The sequence below is a fragment of the Dermacentor variabilis genome, chromosome 5 (assembly GCF_050947875.1).
Source record: "Dermacentor variabilis isolate Ectoservices chromosome 5, ASM5094787v1, whole genome shotgun sequence".
In the NCBI taxonomy this organism is placed as follows: Eukaryota; Metazoa; Arthropoda; class Arachnida; order Ixodida; family Ixodidae; genus Dermacentor; species Dermacentor variabilis.
In genome coordinates this window covers 4,614,457-4,632,198 of record NC_134572.1, presented here as the reverse complement: position 1 = coordinate 4,632,198, position 17,742 = coordinate 4,614,457, and the positions used below count along the sequence as shown (strand labels likewise).

Sequence of the window (17,742 nt, the reverse complement as noted above, 5' to 3'; positions counted from 1 at the left end):
GCACTTCCCAGCGGGTGTGAGGAGCAGCACGTCCTACAGGTGGCAACAGACACCGCTCAAACGGTACTCAGGTGCAGCAACAGTGCCCGGTGCATTTTGACAGTCACGTTGCAACGTTGGCAAGGTAACAATAATCCATGTGCAAGTCCCCTGTGCTGGAAACCCATTGTAATGAAATTAGTTAGGTGCTGAATGCAATTCGCGCATTTTGGGGCCAGATTACCGTATTTAGTACTCAATTCTAAGGCACCCTTGATTGTAACGCGCACCCATTTTTTGCGAAAAAAAAAAAGGAAAAAAAGAGAGCCCACCCCCACTGTAATGCACACCCGCCGTTTTCCATGACCTAAAGAAAGAAAAGACCTTGACAGTACCGTGCACCTCATTCTTTCTCACCAAACTACACTCTCTCATATGAATAATAAAAAAAAACAAGATTTACTCCCAATGCACTAAAGTTGCAATATATGAAAAAAAAAAAGTCGCAGTTTTGCGCAAAAGGCGAAGCATCGATTGCGATAGCAAATTAGTAGACAGCTATGCGAAAAGTAAGGATGGTAGTTTTACCGTGCAGCGAGATTTTGACACTGGGCCATGTGCATCTTACACAGCTCTTGATCCTCATAATGTAGATACGTTCTGTTTAGAAGCAACAGTAGAACATGAAATTTGCGCTGTTTTCTTGGGCTTCAAAAACAGCCGTAGTTACAATGCTGATAGGTTGCAAGTAAGGCCCCCCCAGACAAATACGTAATAAATAAAATTGCTCCTGTGCTGACATATATATTTAACTTACGTATTTCAACGGGTGTTTTTCCATCCAAAATGCAAATGGCTTGTGCAGTGGCTTTATATAAGGAAAGAGACAAAAAAGACGTCTCAAACTATAGACCAGTGTCGATACGGCCTGTATTTTCTAAAGGTTTCGAGAATAATTGATAATCCACTATATGCTTTCTGTAACAAGCACGTGATAACGAAGTGCCAGTATGGATTTATAAAAAAATCGATCAACACAACTAGCTCTTCTCGACCAGAAGGAATATATATTGAAGAAATTTGAACAAAAACAATTTGTTCTTGGTGCAAAAGAGTACGCATTTGGGCTGGTTGGTTCATGATTACGAGCAATAAAAACAGCGCTAAACGACGGGACGAGCGAAGGGACACAGCGCTGTTGTCTGTGTCCCTTCGCTCGTCCCGTCGTTTAGAGCTGTTTTTATTGCTTGTTCTTGGTGTTCTTGTGGATATTACGCAAGCATTTGATTACATAAATCATCAATTTTTATTCGACAAATTAAGTCACTATGGCATTCGGAGGCTTCCCCTGATGCTACTGAAAAGTTATCTTTCGGAAAGACGTCAGTTTGTGTTGATGAATGAAATAGTATCCAACCGAAAAAAGAAAATGATAGGGTTTTACGTGCCAAAACCACTTTCTTATTATGAGGCACGCCGTGGTTGAGGACTCCGGAAATTTCGACCACCTGGGGTTTTTTAACGTGCACCTAAATTTAAGTACACAGGCGTTTTCGCATTTTGGCCCCATCGAAATGCAGCCGCCGTGGCCGGGTATCCAAAAGAAAGCAAACAATCTCAGGAGTACCGCAGGGTAGCATTCTCGGGCCTTTGATCTTTAATTTATATATAAATGACAGTCCATATATCTTCAGAAGGTAAATCTATAATTTATGCTGACGTTACTAGCATATTTGTTTCGTCTTCATCAGATGCCGAACTTTTTCATAAAGGTAATGCCATTTTAGAGGAATTAAGTACGTGGGCGGCTAATAACCTATTAAAGGTAAATACAAAGAAAACAAAGGCTGTGATGTTTCATTCTATAGGTAGGCAGGTTTCAGTAGTAAGTAACCTAGTTTTTCGCTGCTAAGAGATAGAGCTAGTTAGTTCTATTCAAGTACTTGGTGTGTATTTTTCAGACTCACTGCAGAGCGATGAGCATATCAATGTGATATTACAAAAGTTAGGTGCGATAACGGGAATTCTGAACTGAAACCGCTACTCAATTCCGAAGTCAATAAAACTGCTGATCTATAATGCCCTCTTCGCTTCGTATCTAAACTATTCTCATTTGGTCTGGGGGACTACTACACAATAGAATTTCTCCCGGCTATTAGTAATGCAAAAAAAAAGTTTTGAGAATAATTGAGAATGTGCCACTCCGGCATTCTACTGTGGAGCTCCTTAAAAAATTTAAAATAATTAGAGTACAAGACACGTATGGATATAAATTGTTGCGTGAATATCACCTTAACTATGACTGTCATAATTCTCTCTTTGTGAGTCTAGTAAATCTCCATCCAAAGGAAGTATCATATAACACCAGACCAACATAATATGGAATATAGAATGTTCCGTATTGTCGCACTGGCTATGGTCAGCAAATGCTTCAAAATAAACTTCGTTTACTAAATGAGCTTAATCAAAAACAAATCGATATTCGTGAAGTAAAATTATCTGACTTGTACACATTCTTTCTAGCCTAACATTGACCTCTAGAGCTGTTTATGATTGGTATTTAATTATATTGTTTCAATGCCACTATTACTATGTGTACGTTATTATGAAATGTTGTGCTGGCATTCGACGGTCAGGTGAAGTTGCGTGTGTTAACGCATGATGGCCTATATTAAAGTGGAAAGTTGGGTGAGTTGGTATACATTTACAATGGAAACCGCGTGAACAAGACGACGACGAAGTGAAAGGACACAGAACGAGTGCTGTTTCACAAAAAACATGGTCCGATGTACAAGAAATATACTGTATTAATGTGGAAAGTTGGGTGAGTTGGAATACATTCACAATGAGAACCGCGTGAACAAGATGACGACGGAGTGAAGACGCTGCCAGAGACAGCGTTCGTTCTGTGTCCTTTCACTTTGTCATCCGTCTTGTTTGTGCTGTTCCATTACGCATGATGCCCTATGTAGGACAGTAACTAATGATGTGTTTAATTTTATGGTTTTGTCAAAGTGTATGACAGTGTTGTGTTTAATATGATGATTTTGTTAAAGTGTACAACCATGTGAACAAGATGTGTGTGCCTTTGCTATTGTTTTTGCCAGTATGGGGGCAAAGGACTCCCTCAAGCCATCCTTGAATGGCATTTCCCTTCACCTCCCATCACATCTACATGTGATAAACCAATAAAGAATCAATCAATCAATCGGCCGTCATCATCGTCATCATCAGCAGCAGCAGCCTGTTTTATATCCACTGCAGGACGAAGGCCTCTCACTGTGATCTCCAATTACCCCTGCCCTGCGCCAACCGATTCTAACTAGCGCCCGCAAATTTCCTAATTTCATCGCTCCACCTAATCTTTCGTCGTCCTTGATTGAGTTTCCCTTCTCTTGGCACCCATTCTGTAACCCTAATGGCCTAACGGTTATCTAACCTGCGCATTTCATGACCTGCCCAGCTCCAATTTTTCTCTTGATATTAATCAGAATATTGTCTATGCCTGTTTGTTCTCTGATCCAAACCGCTCTCTTTCTGTCTCTTAACGTTACGCCTAGAAATCTTCGTTCCATCACTCTTTGCACAATCCTTAACTTGTTCTCAAGCTTCTTTGTCAGTCTCCAAGTCTCTGCCCCATATGTCAGCACTGGTAAAAATGCACTGATTGTACACCTTCCTTTTCAATAATAATGGTAAGCTTCCAGTCAGGAGCTGGCAATGTCTGCCGTATGCAATCCAATCCATTTTTATTCTGTTAATTTCCTTCTCATGATCAGGGTTCCCTGTGATTAATTGACCTAGGTAATTGTACTCCTTCACAGATTCTAGAGGCTGACTGGCAATCCTGAACTCTTGTTCCTTTGCCCAGCTATTTATCATTATCTTTGTCTTCTGCATATTAATCTTCAACCCCAGTCTTACACTTTCTCTGTTAAGGTTATCAACCATTTGTTGTAACTCGTCTGCATTGTTGCTAAATAGAACAATGTCATCGACAAACCGAAGGTTGCTGAGATATTCGCCGTCGATCTTTACTCCTAAGCCTTCCCAGTTTATTAGCTTGAATACTTCTTCCAAGTACGCAGTGAATAGCATCGGAGAGATTGAGTCTCCCTGTCGGACCCTTTCCTTACAGGTATCTTCCTGCTTTTCTTGTGCAGAATTAAGGTAGCTGTAGAACTGCTGTAGATTTTTTCCAAAGTATTTATGTAAGCGCTCTGTACTCCTTGATTTCGTAATGCTGCTATGACTGTTGACATCTCTACTGACTCAAATGCCTTTTCGTAATCTATGAAAGCCATACAGAGAGGCTTATTATACTCTGTGGATTTCTCGATAACCTGATTAATGACTACAGCATCTATACGGGGAAGTGGGTATACGTCTTCCTTTGTCACCTTATTTAGCTTTCGGTAGTCCACACAGAAACGCAAGCTGCCGGCTTTTTTCTTGACCAGAACTACAGGAGATGCCCAGGGACTCGTTGATGGTTGCATCACGTCATGTTCAAGCATTTTTGTCACTTGTTGTTGTATGGCTTCACATTCTCTAGGAGCCACACGATATGGATTTTGGTAAATTGGTCTTGCTGTATCTGTAATTATTCGGTGCTTTGTTAGGGGCGTCCGACCGACGATGGACGTCGACGCAAAGAGTTGAACTTGGCCAACAGCGTAAGAAGGCGCTCTCGTTCGTGCTGCAACAAAGCAGTGCTAACGTCAAGTACAGGAGCTGGGTCTTGCATAGGTGCTTCTTCGAGTAGTGAACAGCAGCCACGAACATCCGCAACAGTGTCAAAATAAGCCACAGCCGTGCCCTTGGAAAGGTGCCGTCGCTCTGTGCTAAAATTTGTGAGCAACAGGTTTGTGCGCCCGTCGGTGACATTCACGATTCCTCGTGCGACTGATACCGTGAGTAAACAACAACGAGGTTATTTGGTCGGCAACTCCTTTGCAACGAAACGGTATGTCACATGCTACCGAAACAAGGGCACACGATCGAGGGGGGATGACGATGTCGTCTTCTGTTAGACGAAATGAGTTGTGTTGCGGCGATAAGCAATGGACTAAACCGGAGCTCTCATAAAATGTCACCATGCGGTCTGGGATGTTAATTACGGCGCCATATTCTTTTAGGAAGTCCATTCCAATAATCAAATCTTTGCAGCATACAAGAAGGACGATGAAAGCGGCCACAAAAGAAGAATCCCCGATGTTAACTCTAGCAGTACATCTTCCAGTAGGCATCAGTAATTGGCCGCCTGCCGTCCTTATGTGAGGTCCCGTCCATGGCGTCTTTACTTTCTTCAGGCGGAGGACGAGTTCCTGACTCATTATAGAGAAGTCAGCACCAGTGTCGACTAACGCTGTCACCGGCTGCCCATCCACGAAAACATCAATGTCGGCGCTCACAATTTCTTCAGTGTTTATCGGCTTCACATCGTTCTGCAGCGAGAATGTTGGGGGCTTTTTAGTGTCTTGCGGCAGGCCTGCAACCTTGCCCCCAGAGGTCGCCGCCTTCAGTTTCCCCGACGGGGGCTGGGCGACCTTCGTACTCGGAGCTCCGCAAAAGTACGTACAGTAGATGAAGCCATCTGACGTGGCGGGGTTGGAGAGCGCGACCGACAGCCGAAATCGGACCGATCATTGGGCACGGATTCGTCATTCGGGTGGGCTATTGGGGGTCCCTGAAAAGCAGCGTCGTCGCGGCGTAGCATGGCGTTGTCATTTGCACATCGACCATAGGACCACGGACGAAAAGGTCGAAATGATGTGTCACGATGCCAGCAATGACGCGAAATATGGCCGGCGCCTCCGCAGTGAAAACAGAGTGGGCGCCTATCGACAGTGTGCCATACGTCGGTTCTCCGTAGTTGAGGCCATCCTGTAGTGTCGTTTTGCGGCGGTGACCAAGATGCGGCGAACGACGGCTGGCGGTATGACTGAAGCGGCGTAACAGCTGCGCGCTTCGAAGCCTCCTCTTGTGGCGGCGACCAAGGAGCGGCTGTCGGAGGTTAGTGGTACGGCGATGTGGTTGCAGCCGGTGGTGGACATCGGTTACCGGGAACGCCTGCCGGATTTCGTCACGCACCACTTCGGCGATTGACGCGACGGGTCTATCAAGTGTCGGTGCCATGATCTTTTGAATTTCCTCTCTGATGAGCTCTCTGACCAACTCACGCAAGGAGTTCTGATACTCGGCAGTCACTGCGGCGGCATGGATTGTAGTGCTGGCGGACAGTCGATCGTATTGCCTGCATCTTTGATGAAGGGCCCGCTCAATGGCCGTAGCCTCTTTGATAAACTCAGCGACAGTGACTGGTGGATTGCGCACAAGCCCCGCGAACAACTGCTCTTTTACACCTCGCATGAGGTAGCGCAACTTCCCATTTTCGGTCATGTTCGGGTCAGCTCTACGAAAGAGACGGGCCATGTCCTCGGCGAACATTGTGACCGACTCATTAGGTTGTTGCACGCGTAGCTCCATCATTTGCTGGGCGCGGTCGCGTCGGTCGGCACTCGCAAAAGTTTCCGTGATCCTCTGCTGAAAGTCATGCCAGCTTGTGAGGCTACCCTCGCGGTTCTCGAACCAAGTACGGCCACTGTCGTCAAGGGCGAAATAGACGTGGGAGAGCTTTTGCTGCTCAGTCCACTGATTAATCTGTGCGATGCGTTCATACTTGTCCAGCCAGTCTTTAATGTCTTCGAAGACTGCACCGCGATAGCGATCAGGAACCAGCGGATGCAGAGCGGTTACCTGTTGTGGAGTGGGAAACCGACTGGTTTGGGGTGCTTGTGGTGGACTGGTTTCGGCCATTGCGAGATGTGTGCAGCTCCTGGAGAGAGGTGGTTGAAGAGCGGAGAACTCCGGGGCAAGGCCTAGCAGTCGACGGCTAAAGCGATGCACGGGTGTCGTAACTGGTGACAGTGCGCCCGGGCTAGATGAACGACTCCCAGGACTCCGACGCATCAGACGCGGTCAGTACCCAGCACCTCCACCAGTGTCGCGGTACAACGCGGACAGAACACAGAAAGACGTTCTTCACGAACAACCGGACAATCTGTTCATAAACAAACAGAGCAGAGACACGTCTTCTTCGTTATCACCCAATCTCGCTCTGACCCACTAGGCGGAGTCCGTTAGTGCTCCTATCGTCGTCATCGCCTGCATAGAATACACGCATCAATATGAACGTTTGTTCATATTTACAGTTCAGCATAATTCGTTCGAACATAAAAGAAAACACTACATGACTTTGGATAATCTCTGCTGTATCTTATGTGTCACTGTTCTGTCCCAACAGAGTCTGTGCCAAGCACATCTTGGTCATCACGGGAGCCCCCATCTACACCAACAGGAAGGGGCTGGAGCTGAATTCGCAAGGCTTTACACCACGAACAAAGAAGTCGTTCCAGAAGTATTTGGATGAGATATCAAGTCTACAGATGACTGCGTCATTCTGCCATCATTCCACCAGCATGGATATTGGCTGAGTCATTCAGGTATCTCAACAACAAAAATTCTGTCTTCAGATGTACCTGCAACCTCTGAACAAGCACAGACAACACTGGCCAAAGGAGTTCCATCAGCTTGCCCTTCCTTAATGAGATTCCTGGCATTGTCAAATACCATTTGTGCCAAGTATAATTTTTTTTCAATGAATTCAACCTTTTTCATTCCACATTCTTGTTAAAGATCATTCCGCTTCCTCATCCAAACATTAAAGGTCAACCAATTCTTTTCTCATACTTAATACCAGTCACTGTCTAGTAGCATAACATATGTGTAGCAGTATTTTCTGGTGTGCGTTGCCATGTGCAATTCCTCTCCTGAAATAGCTGATGCAGCATTGACGTGTGTCTTGCATTAACATTTGCACTGTGTGCTATGTAGCATTAAACTTTTCTTAATGTTTTTGGCTTTCAGTGCTTGCAAGGTAGAGTGGTTTCTTTCTTGAATGCAAGATTTCTCATTCCCATATTTAATTCCTAGTCTCGTTCAGAATTGCTATTCTTGCTCGACAGCCTGTGTTTTTGTGCAAGCTACATTGAAGTGATCTATTGCAGAATCTTGTTTTGCTGCTGTCCGACTTGGTACTCCATCACCGCGTTACATTTTTCGTATGTGGGAGCCTGGTCAGTTGCATTGGGAAACAGTCTCTCGAGGCAAGCACCTGCTCCTGCAGTCCGCACAGCAACATAGACTCCGAATTTACACACACCGTGATTGGTGCTCCCCATTCCGTCCTTTCCTGCTGCTGCCGTGTGCAAATTTTGCTTGTGGCCTTCCTCGGCCAAGATTTGGCAGCAACGGAGACTATCATAGGTGATTACATGGTCCGAAGTGTATGAGGCTGATATCCACACAGGTGGAAATGCCTGCCAAAGTGGCTGCAAAATGTTGATGCCCACAAAACTGACGATGCCCATATTTAGAGAATGTGGGGCACCAAGTGCGAGTTACACATTAGTGGCACGCGAAAGAACAAAAAGAAATGTGCAGGTTAGAAAGGAGGTAACGCTGAAATGCCGGGTACTTCGTGTTGCTAGGTTGGCTGCGGCAGCAGATGCTTGCGTCATCCGATTGCTTTGCAATGCAAGTTTCTCATCTTCAGTGGCGAGTGTCGGTGCAAATAGGTATGACACACTGTTCAATCTGCTTGCACTGCTGGTTGTTGCTTGTTATCAGGCCACCATGTGCAATGAAGGCAAGCACTATGCCTGCAGTCGGACGGTTGAATGTGCCGTGAGCGACTCATGTGCATGTGTACTCACTGTTGTCATGTGGATCATAGCCAATGTATAGTGTATAGTGCCAATGCATTATGTTATAGGTACGCTGAAGTGATTTGGTTGCATAGCCTTATTTCAATACTGTACCACTTGGTCATGGTTGCCGTATTACATTTGTCGAATGTGGCGGCCTGGACAGTTGCATTGGGCAACAGCCTCTCAAGGTAAGCATCTGCTCCTGCAGTCCGCACAGCGACATAGACTCCCTGTTTACACGCACAGTGATTGATGCTCCCTGTTCCGTCCTCGCCTGCTGCAGCCGTGTGCAAATTTTGCCTGTGGCCTTCCTCAGCCATTACTTCACGTCAACAGCGGCTATCATACGTGATTAAATGGTCCGAAGTGTATGAGGTTGTTTAAGGCTAGTAGCGCAGCTCAGGACGTGCAAAAAAGGAAAGAGGTAGGGGTAATCAAAGGGAGCGGAAAACAGGGTGAGCGATGCCCATATTTAGATTTAGATGTTCCGCTCCCTTTGATTACCCCTACCTCTTTCCTTTTTTGCTCGTCCTGAGCTGCGCTACTAGCCTTAAACACTTATGACATACCAACTCGCCCAAACTGCCACGCTTTTGTATGAGGTTGATATCCACATGGGTGGAAAGGCCTGCAAAGTGGTGATTCCCAGGAAACAGACCATGTCTACATTTAGAGAATGTGGGGCACCAAGTGTGAGCAACACATTAGAGGCCACCAAAAGAGTAAAAAGAAATCTGCAGGTTGGAAAGGAGGTAACGCTAAAATACCAGGTAGTTCATGTCGCTGTGTTGGCTATGGCAGCAGATGCATGCATCACCCAATTGATTCGCAATGCCACTTACAGTGACTGTCGATGCAAACAGGTGGGACACTGTCCAATCCGCTTGTGCCGCTGGTTGTCACTTGTTACTAGGCCGCCATGTGCGATGAACGCAAGCACTGTGCCTGAAGTCGGATAGCTGAATGTTCTGTAAGCGACCAGTAGTGCGTGAATGCTCACTGTTGTCATGTGGATCTTAGCCAATGTACAGTGTATTGTCTGAACCTTGTGCGGTGATTGAATGCTGAGTCTGATCTGATCATGGCTGCCATTTTATGTTTCTTGGATGGGGCGACCTGGTCAGCTGCACTGGGCAACAGTCTCACGGGGTAACCATCTGCTCCTGCAGTCCACACAGCGACAATGACTCCCAATTTACACACACCGTAATTTGTGCTCCCCGTTCGACGTTTCATGCTGCAGCAGTGGGCAAATTATGCTTGTGGGCCTTCATCAGACCTGATGTGGCGTGAACGGAGACCAGCATATGTGATTACATGATCCAAAGTGTACGAAGTTGATAGCCACATGGGTGGAAAGGCCTCTGCAAAAGTGGCTGCAAAATGGCGATGCCCACAAAACCGACCATGCCCATATTGAGAATGTGAGGCACCAAATGCGAGTTACACATTAGTGGCACGCAAAAGATCAAAAAGAAATGTGCAGGTCGGAAAGGAGGTGACGCTAAAATGCCGAGTAGTCCATGTCGCTCTGTTGGATGTGGCAGCAGATTCCTGCATCACCTGATTGCTTCGCAATGCAAGTTACGGCGACTGTCGATGCAAACAGGCGGGGCACTGTCCAATTTGCTTGTGCTGCTGATTGCCGCGCGCTACCAGACCGCCACGTGTGACAACATAAGTGAGTTTCTCGGGGCATCTCGAGATGCAAATTTTATTTCTGCTCTTGTACGAGAAGGTGCACTGCTTTCCTTCTGCCAATAAAGTCGCATGTCCTGTTCACTCACTTGCGGGTTGTTTGTGTGGGGGTCAGTAGAGGCTCTTTGGTCTCCTGGCAATTAGAATGCACCAGGTACGCAGCAGCCTAGGCAATGAGGCATGCCGCATAGGCAGCAGGGCGAGCACGGCACATACCAGCGCACACCACCGGCGGAAAGCGGCTATATTGGATTTTGCTCTAAAAAAAAAAAAAAAAAAGCTGCACTTCCGCTTTCGGATTGAGCAACGCCATTTGGTGTCTGCCTCGCTAAGCTCCATGCACTGCCGCTGCTTATTTACGTACCACTGTGGAAGGTACAGTTTCCCTTCTCTAAAGTTGGTTCTTTATTCTATGGCGTTGTGCCGTCGTGCAAGTGAGGCAAGCGAGGACACGTGTCATGCCGAAGCTCGGATAAAAAAGATGCCGGGTGCTCAGCATAGAAGAAAAATTATACATCGTCTGTGCTATCGAACGTGACACGAAGAAGTCGGCGCTGGCACACAATAGGGAGCTGCTGCTGACTACGGTGTCTGGCATTTGGAATGCAAAGAAGTTGCTCGGCAGCGCTGCTGCAACCGCAAAGAGATGTCGGTCACAAGGTTCGACTTTTCACCATCATTGCCTCTGTTGTTGCTGAAGTGTCAACTAGCGACAGTGATGAGGACGACACGGAAAGTGACAGCATGGGCGATTCAGGTTTGACAGTGGCACAAGCTGCGCGTTATGTCAGCCTCATGAATGTAATTGTCGCGATGAGAACAGCACCCGGCAACGAAAAAGGCGCCCCGGGACTTCTACAGCACTACCGCGCGCATGCACGGAGACTACGTAATGCCAACAAGGAATCTGCCATGCGAGTGTTTACCGAGAAGAGGGGGCTGGCTGAAAAACTGGCACGCAGCTTCAGTAAGTTTGAGGCCGCTGTCATGCTAGGCCGCTACGGCATCACAGGAAAATAACACTTTTATTGCGCAAAGTGAATAAATACTGCATGTTTTTTTCCCCTTTCATCGCACTCTCTCTGAGTTCCACGTTCTGTTCTCGACATGGAAGTGGGCGATCTCATGCTATTTCGGTTAAACAGTACTACCGTTTAGTACGTACTTTTTCCGAGCTCCAGCAACTACGGTTTAACAAGGTTTCACTTTATTTAGCTTTTCATAACTTTAAGTCCTTAGAATACTACAAAGTGTGTGTATTCACACTTTCAATGTAATCAAACTTCACTACTTCCACAAAAGAAGACAGGCAACAAATGGAAACTACTGTTGGCACCAGTGGTCGAATGGTTGAATTCCGTGCAGTTGTTTGCTGTACCAGCGAAGATCTATTCGTTGCCACAGCACCAAACTGAGTAGTCACTGGCTCCCAAATTGAAAAGAGTTTTTATTTTCTAAATGAAATTGTTTCATTACTGGATTATCTGATTATCCTGACATACTTGGTGGCCCCATCCACATGAATGAATAATCGGTCAGCAATTGTTTTTTTAATTAAGAGTCTAATCAGCAGCGAAATTTCAATAAAATGAAGTGTTGATTTTACCGACTTTATTATATTGACATTTAACTGTACCTGAGACACTGACCTCAATATGTTTGGAAGCCAACAGCCCGCAGGCTTTACGATGGTTGGTGCGGGGCACATCCGGAGATGGAGACCTGAGTGCTTGCTGCGTGCTTGCGGCCCTCCCCAAAGATGATGAGCGCGGCTTCCATCTGGTTTGTGCACTCTTCGTCTGGATAAGACAAGCACAATTATGATTACATCATTCAAAAATGTAATTGTCTGCTCCATAACAGAAATCGAGCATCTACTAAAATGCAATTGATTACTTGTACGCTACTTTCCACCCAAGTTCTATAAGCAATGGACAAATACAGCAACTAGAAAGAGCTCACCTTGCTCAAACTTGCTTAAGGAAAGGGTGGCATTCTAACATACAAACACTGGATGGGGAAATTAGTGAAAAAATGTAAGGAATTACGCAATGACAATGGAAAAGCAAAGTCGACACTCACTGACATGGAGCTTGTGACGTAGTGGCTCTCGTGCCACATAGAAACACGAAGCCATTACAAGATACAGGACGTGGTGTGAACAATAAAGGCTGTGCTTTGTGGATGATAAAAAAATACTGAGCGCCATATTTGCCTGTCTGAACGTGTGCACCAGTGAGGCCGAGTGCATGGCCTGACAACAGGTTTTTCTGGTGCAGTTCCCACCAAATTCCAGTGCTCAAAGCTGTGTTGCCTGTTACAGCTTGTCCCATCAATTAAGTAACTTAGTTACCTGCAACAGGTCACTAAAAGTGTAATTTAAATACAGTAAGCATTACCAAGTAAAAAATTAGTTGATCAATTACAAAACTAGCAGAAATGTAATTGATTACAAGCATAAACAACATGTAATTTGTTATGAACAAGACTGGCACACATTCAAGCTGGAACAGACAACACTCAGTACATTTTCTTGTTGCAACAGTGCAGACTGCATTACAATCTAAACCACTAATAATGCTTAAGCGTTAAAGGCCCCTCACCAGGTCTGGCCATATTGAGCTGACAAGCGCAGAGCTTGCATTGAACGATAACAATCGTGTCTGCAAAGTATTACATCACTATGCGCCGCAGAAAGATTTGACATTTCAAACCGAACGCCATTTTCCCTTCTCCTTGCGACCGCCACGCTTAAAGCCGGAGGATGATGAACTTGCATCCCTGCGCCTGCGTATTCAAGTCCACAGTTTGATGGCGCTCGTGGTGACACGTGACTTTGAGAATTATTCAAGACAACAGTGCGATCTGCTGCTTGAATTGACGAATTGAAGTTTAGAGAAATAATAAAACATACAAACGGAATGTCTGCGCGTTTTTTGTTTTACTTTGCACTGAAGCAAGAGAGATGTACCAAGCTTTATCTGCTTGTTCCCACGGTCATGCGGTCACGTGCCTAGGTACTGAAACTATGCCATTTTCTACCGTGTTACAGCGTGATCATGCTCTGCGATCCGCTTGTTCTGCCTCAGTATTCATGCAGCACTGAATTATGCCACTGGTCATGTTTCCTTGTGCACAGCGCACAAAAACGTGCGCTGCGTGAACGAGACAACAGCTCGCGCACGACGCTGTCAGGGGAAATGCATAGCGCCAGAAAAAAATTAAGTGAGGAGAAAAAAAAAGTGAAGGCGCGGCCTCTGACTAATGCGTCATGCGATCCTCGAGGTCTGGTATGGGAGAACACAGAGAAGGAATTTCGCTTGCGAAGGCTAGACTGTGCGAGTGGAAAGAGTGTCTTGCTTGGCAGTGGAGCCCGCCTGCTGAAATCATGGGTTCGCGGCACTCAAATATTTCTATGGGGAACCAGCGCTGGAGTTTTGACGACGCCTGCAGCGCCGCCCTGGCTGTCAGAATGTGCACAATGCAGCCGCACCCGTGGAAGAAAATTGCTACTGGTAGTGGCGTTGCGCACCCCGAAAATCGAAAAAAAAAAAACATAAACAAAAGGGCGCCGACGATACTGTTGCGTATATAGGTGCCACAACTACGTCGGGATGAGGGAGGATGTATCCTTCTGTGTCTTTCCATCTGAACCCAAGAACAAGAACAGAGGCGGCGTTGGATCCAAGCAGTCAGGCGAGCAGAGTAAGTTCCCGTCTTGTCGCCCTGTCAAGCGGTGTCGGGCTGGTTTCTAAATCGAATTTCGCGTGTGTGCTTGGTTTATTCGATAGTGAAGACGGTCAGCCATGGCAGACAGTACCAAACAGCAGAGTCTGCAGTCGGCATTTCGTCGGAAGCGAAATGAGCAATAGCATGCACCATCTGGCATATGTAAAACCATTTTTCCTTCGCAATACCACCACCAAGCCTCTTCTAACGCCACCGCACCAAGCGAATGATACGAAAGGTAAATATTGTTACGCATGAAGAAAACGAAGACCAGTGAACGTGCTTGCGGTCTCGAGTGGAAGAAGAAAGAAGAGAACGATGCTCAGTTGATAAACCAGCTGACCGCTCTTGCGCTCACCTTCACGACTTAAAGTAAACTGTCCCCTTCATCCGTAAGGGTTATAAACGGTCTCCTTCGCGCGTAATAAAGTGGTGGAGGTGCGGGGTACCGCTCACAACAACGGAACCATCACTGCCGCAGCTTCGTCGAAGCCGTCGACTTGCCGGCCTCCCGCCATCAGCCGTGACCATCTTCGACATGCCAGAATAAGGAGCCACTCCGAGGGCAGCGCCTAGCAGTCCACTGCCATACTACCGAGATCCACCCACCTTCGGAGGCAAAGTGGGGGAAGATGCCGACGAGTGGCTCGTCCGCTACAAACGAGTGAGCAAATCCAACGGGTGGGATGCAACCGCTCAGCTCACCAATGTGGTCTTCTCCCTGACCGATACCGCCCTCGTGTGGTATGAGAACCACGAGGACGCGCTTACGACGTGGGAACATTTTGTTGACGAGTTAAACGCGTGTTTTGGGGACTCAGTCGCCAAAAAAAAGCGTGCGGAGCAGACACTGTCGCAACGGGCGCAGCTACCAGGTGAGACATGCACAACATACATTGAAGAAGTGTTAAAGCTGTGCAAGGTGGTCAATGCTCGCATGTCGGAAGAAGATAAAGTTGGGCATCTGCTGAAAGGAGTGGCTGAGGATGTGTACAATTTTCTCATTGGAAAGGAGAGCCTCAGTTCTGTGTCCGACGTCATTCGGCACTGCAGAACTTTTGAAACGCTCAAGATGCGTCGGATTGCGCCAAAGTTTGGTCGGTTGGCAAACGTTACGACGGTTGCCAGTGTGGACATGAGTCCTTGCCTTGACCTTCCTTCGACCATCCAACAGATTGTCCGCGAGGAACTTTCCCGCCGCGAAGGGTTGTTGCATTCAACTGTTGACCACCATGGCGTGTACACGCCACGTGAGGCTATGACGGCGCCACATTCGGCCCCTTGGCAACCGATGGTTACCGCAGCGGCCGTGGAGTACAGCGCAGCCCCACAGTCAAGGATGACAACACACCCGCCGACTCCGCGCTATGACCAACGCACTCAGCGCACGCCTTCTCGACGCCCGATGTATCGTAGTGACACACATCACAAACCAACCCACTACACGCAGGAAAATGATAATATCCACTTCATCGACGAACGACCAAGGTTTCGACCTCTCCCGGTGTGTTATTCCTGTGGTGTCCCGGGTCATATATCGCGGTTTTGCAACCACATATGACCATGTGGTATGGCTAGCTGTCAGAGTTTTCTCGGCCCTCCGAACAGCCACACAGTGCCCCGTGGCCAGCACACGTATCGTCTGGCGACGAGTATTGGCCGAGCAGCTCCCGGAATCACTAATGTAATGTAATTATGGGGTTTTACGTGGCAAAACCACTTTCTGATTATGAGGCACGCCATAGTGGAGGACTCAAGAAATTTCGACCACCTGGGGTTCTTTAACGTGCACCTAAATCTAAGTACACGAGTGTTTTCGCATTTCGCCCCCATCGAAATGCGGCCGCCGTGGCCGGGATTCGATCCCACGACCTCATGCTCAGCAGCCCAACACCATAGACACTGAGCAACCACGGCGGGTCCCGGAATCGCTCCCCAGCATCTGACAGAAGTTTGACACCCCCACCGCAACGTCGTGCTCCCCGTTCTCCCTCACCGCTGCGTCGCACCGCGTCCCCTTCGTCACCGGAAAGCTAGCTAGCGCGGCCGATCGAGGTGAGGTCGCTGGAGACGTGCTACTGACAGAAATACCTCCTGTGTTGATGCTGAAAAACAAAGTACGTGTGCTTGTAGATAATGTCCCTGTGATGGCTCTGGTGGACACAGGCGCAACAATTTCGGTCATGAGTGTCTCTTTTAAACACGTGTTACGGCGAAAGGTTTTGTTTAAATGGGACGAAGATTCAAAGTTCTGTGGAGTGAGTGGTGAGCCGTTGCGACCTATTGGTGTATGTAGTGCTGACGTATTTTTGGGAGGCCATGTTATTACGACAGAGTTTGTAATTATTCCTCGGTCGACCCATGATGTTATTCTCGGCATGGACTTCTTGCGGGAGTGTGGTGCTACTGTCGACTGCCGCACAGGAAAAGTATTCTTAAGTGGTAGGATTCCATCAGGACTCCTGGAGAACCCTGTAGATCGTGAAACTACACTGTGTGTTTGTGGTGATACGGTCATACCTGCCTCATCTACCGTTTGCGTTCCCGTTGTCTTTTGCGGCACCGATTCCGACAGCTTCGAAGCTACCGTAGAACCGATGCACTTTAACTGTGTGAAGAAGAATGTGTTGGTGCCACATTGTGTGGTGTCGATCAAAGGCGGACGCACTGACTTATGGACCATAAACTGTTCTAAGGAGCTCGTTATACTATCAGACGGCATGAAATTAGCCTTCGCCAGGGAACACGCGTCCTTATCAGTGGCTGAACTTACAGATGTGCCGGAAGAACCTGATGGCCACAGTTCGGAAACGGCCCTTTTGTCGATGGTAAATAAATCACTCAGCACGAGTGAACGCCGAACGTTAGTGGGTGTGCTTTCGAAGCACGTTTCGGTATTCGACTTTGCGCAGAAGGACAATATACCTGCAATCCGTGCGTCTCGAACGCGCCATACCATCAACACGGGTTCGGCAAATCCGATTAGACAAAAGCCATATCGTGTTTCACCATCAGAGCGCCAGATTATCAACGAACAAGTGCACGAAATGATGAAAAAGGGAGTCGTACAAGAGTCAGCAAGTCAGTGGGCAGCTCCAGTGATTCTTGTTAAAAAAAAAGATGGATCTTGGAGATTTTGCGTCGACTATCGCCGTTTGAATGCTGTAATAAAAAAGGACGTGTACCCACTCCCACGTATTGATGATGCAATAGACTGCCTTCATTCCGCCTCTTACTTTTCCTCAGTAGATTTACTATCCGGCTATTGGCAAATTCCGATGCATCCTGACGACAAGGATGCATCCGACGACAAATTCGAAGAGCCCTGACGGGCTCTTCGAATTTAATGTTATGCCATTTGGATTGTGCAACGCTCCGGCAACTTTCGAGAGATTTATGGACACTGTATTGTGTGGCTTGAAGTGGAACATCTGCATGTGCTACCTCGACGACGTCGTCATCTTTGGCCGCACCTTCAGCGAACACAACTCGCGTCTGGATATTGTCCTGAACTGCATCAGAAACGCTGGTCTAGTTTTAAACTCTAAGAAATGCCACTTCGGAG

The 17,742-nt window shown here is 47.1% G+C and overlaps 1 protein-coding gene across 2 annotated transcripts in view; it reads right to left on the bottom strand.

Moving 5' to 3' along the window:
* Nucleotides 1–17,742, bottom strand: part of LOC142582185 (uncharacterized) — a 60,743-nt gene that overhangs the window by 4,258 nt on the left and 38,743 nt on the right. For both annotated transcript variants that reach the window (XM_075691595.1, XM_075691594.1), the window contains exon 8: nucleotides 12,098–12,247. In XM_075691595.1, the coding sequence (XP_075547710.1) occupies nucleotides 12,098–12,247 (150 nt within the window). The remainder of the gene's footprint in view (nucleotides 1–12,097; nucleotides 12,248–17,742) is intronic.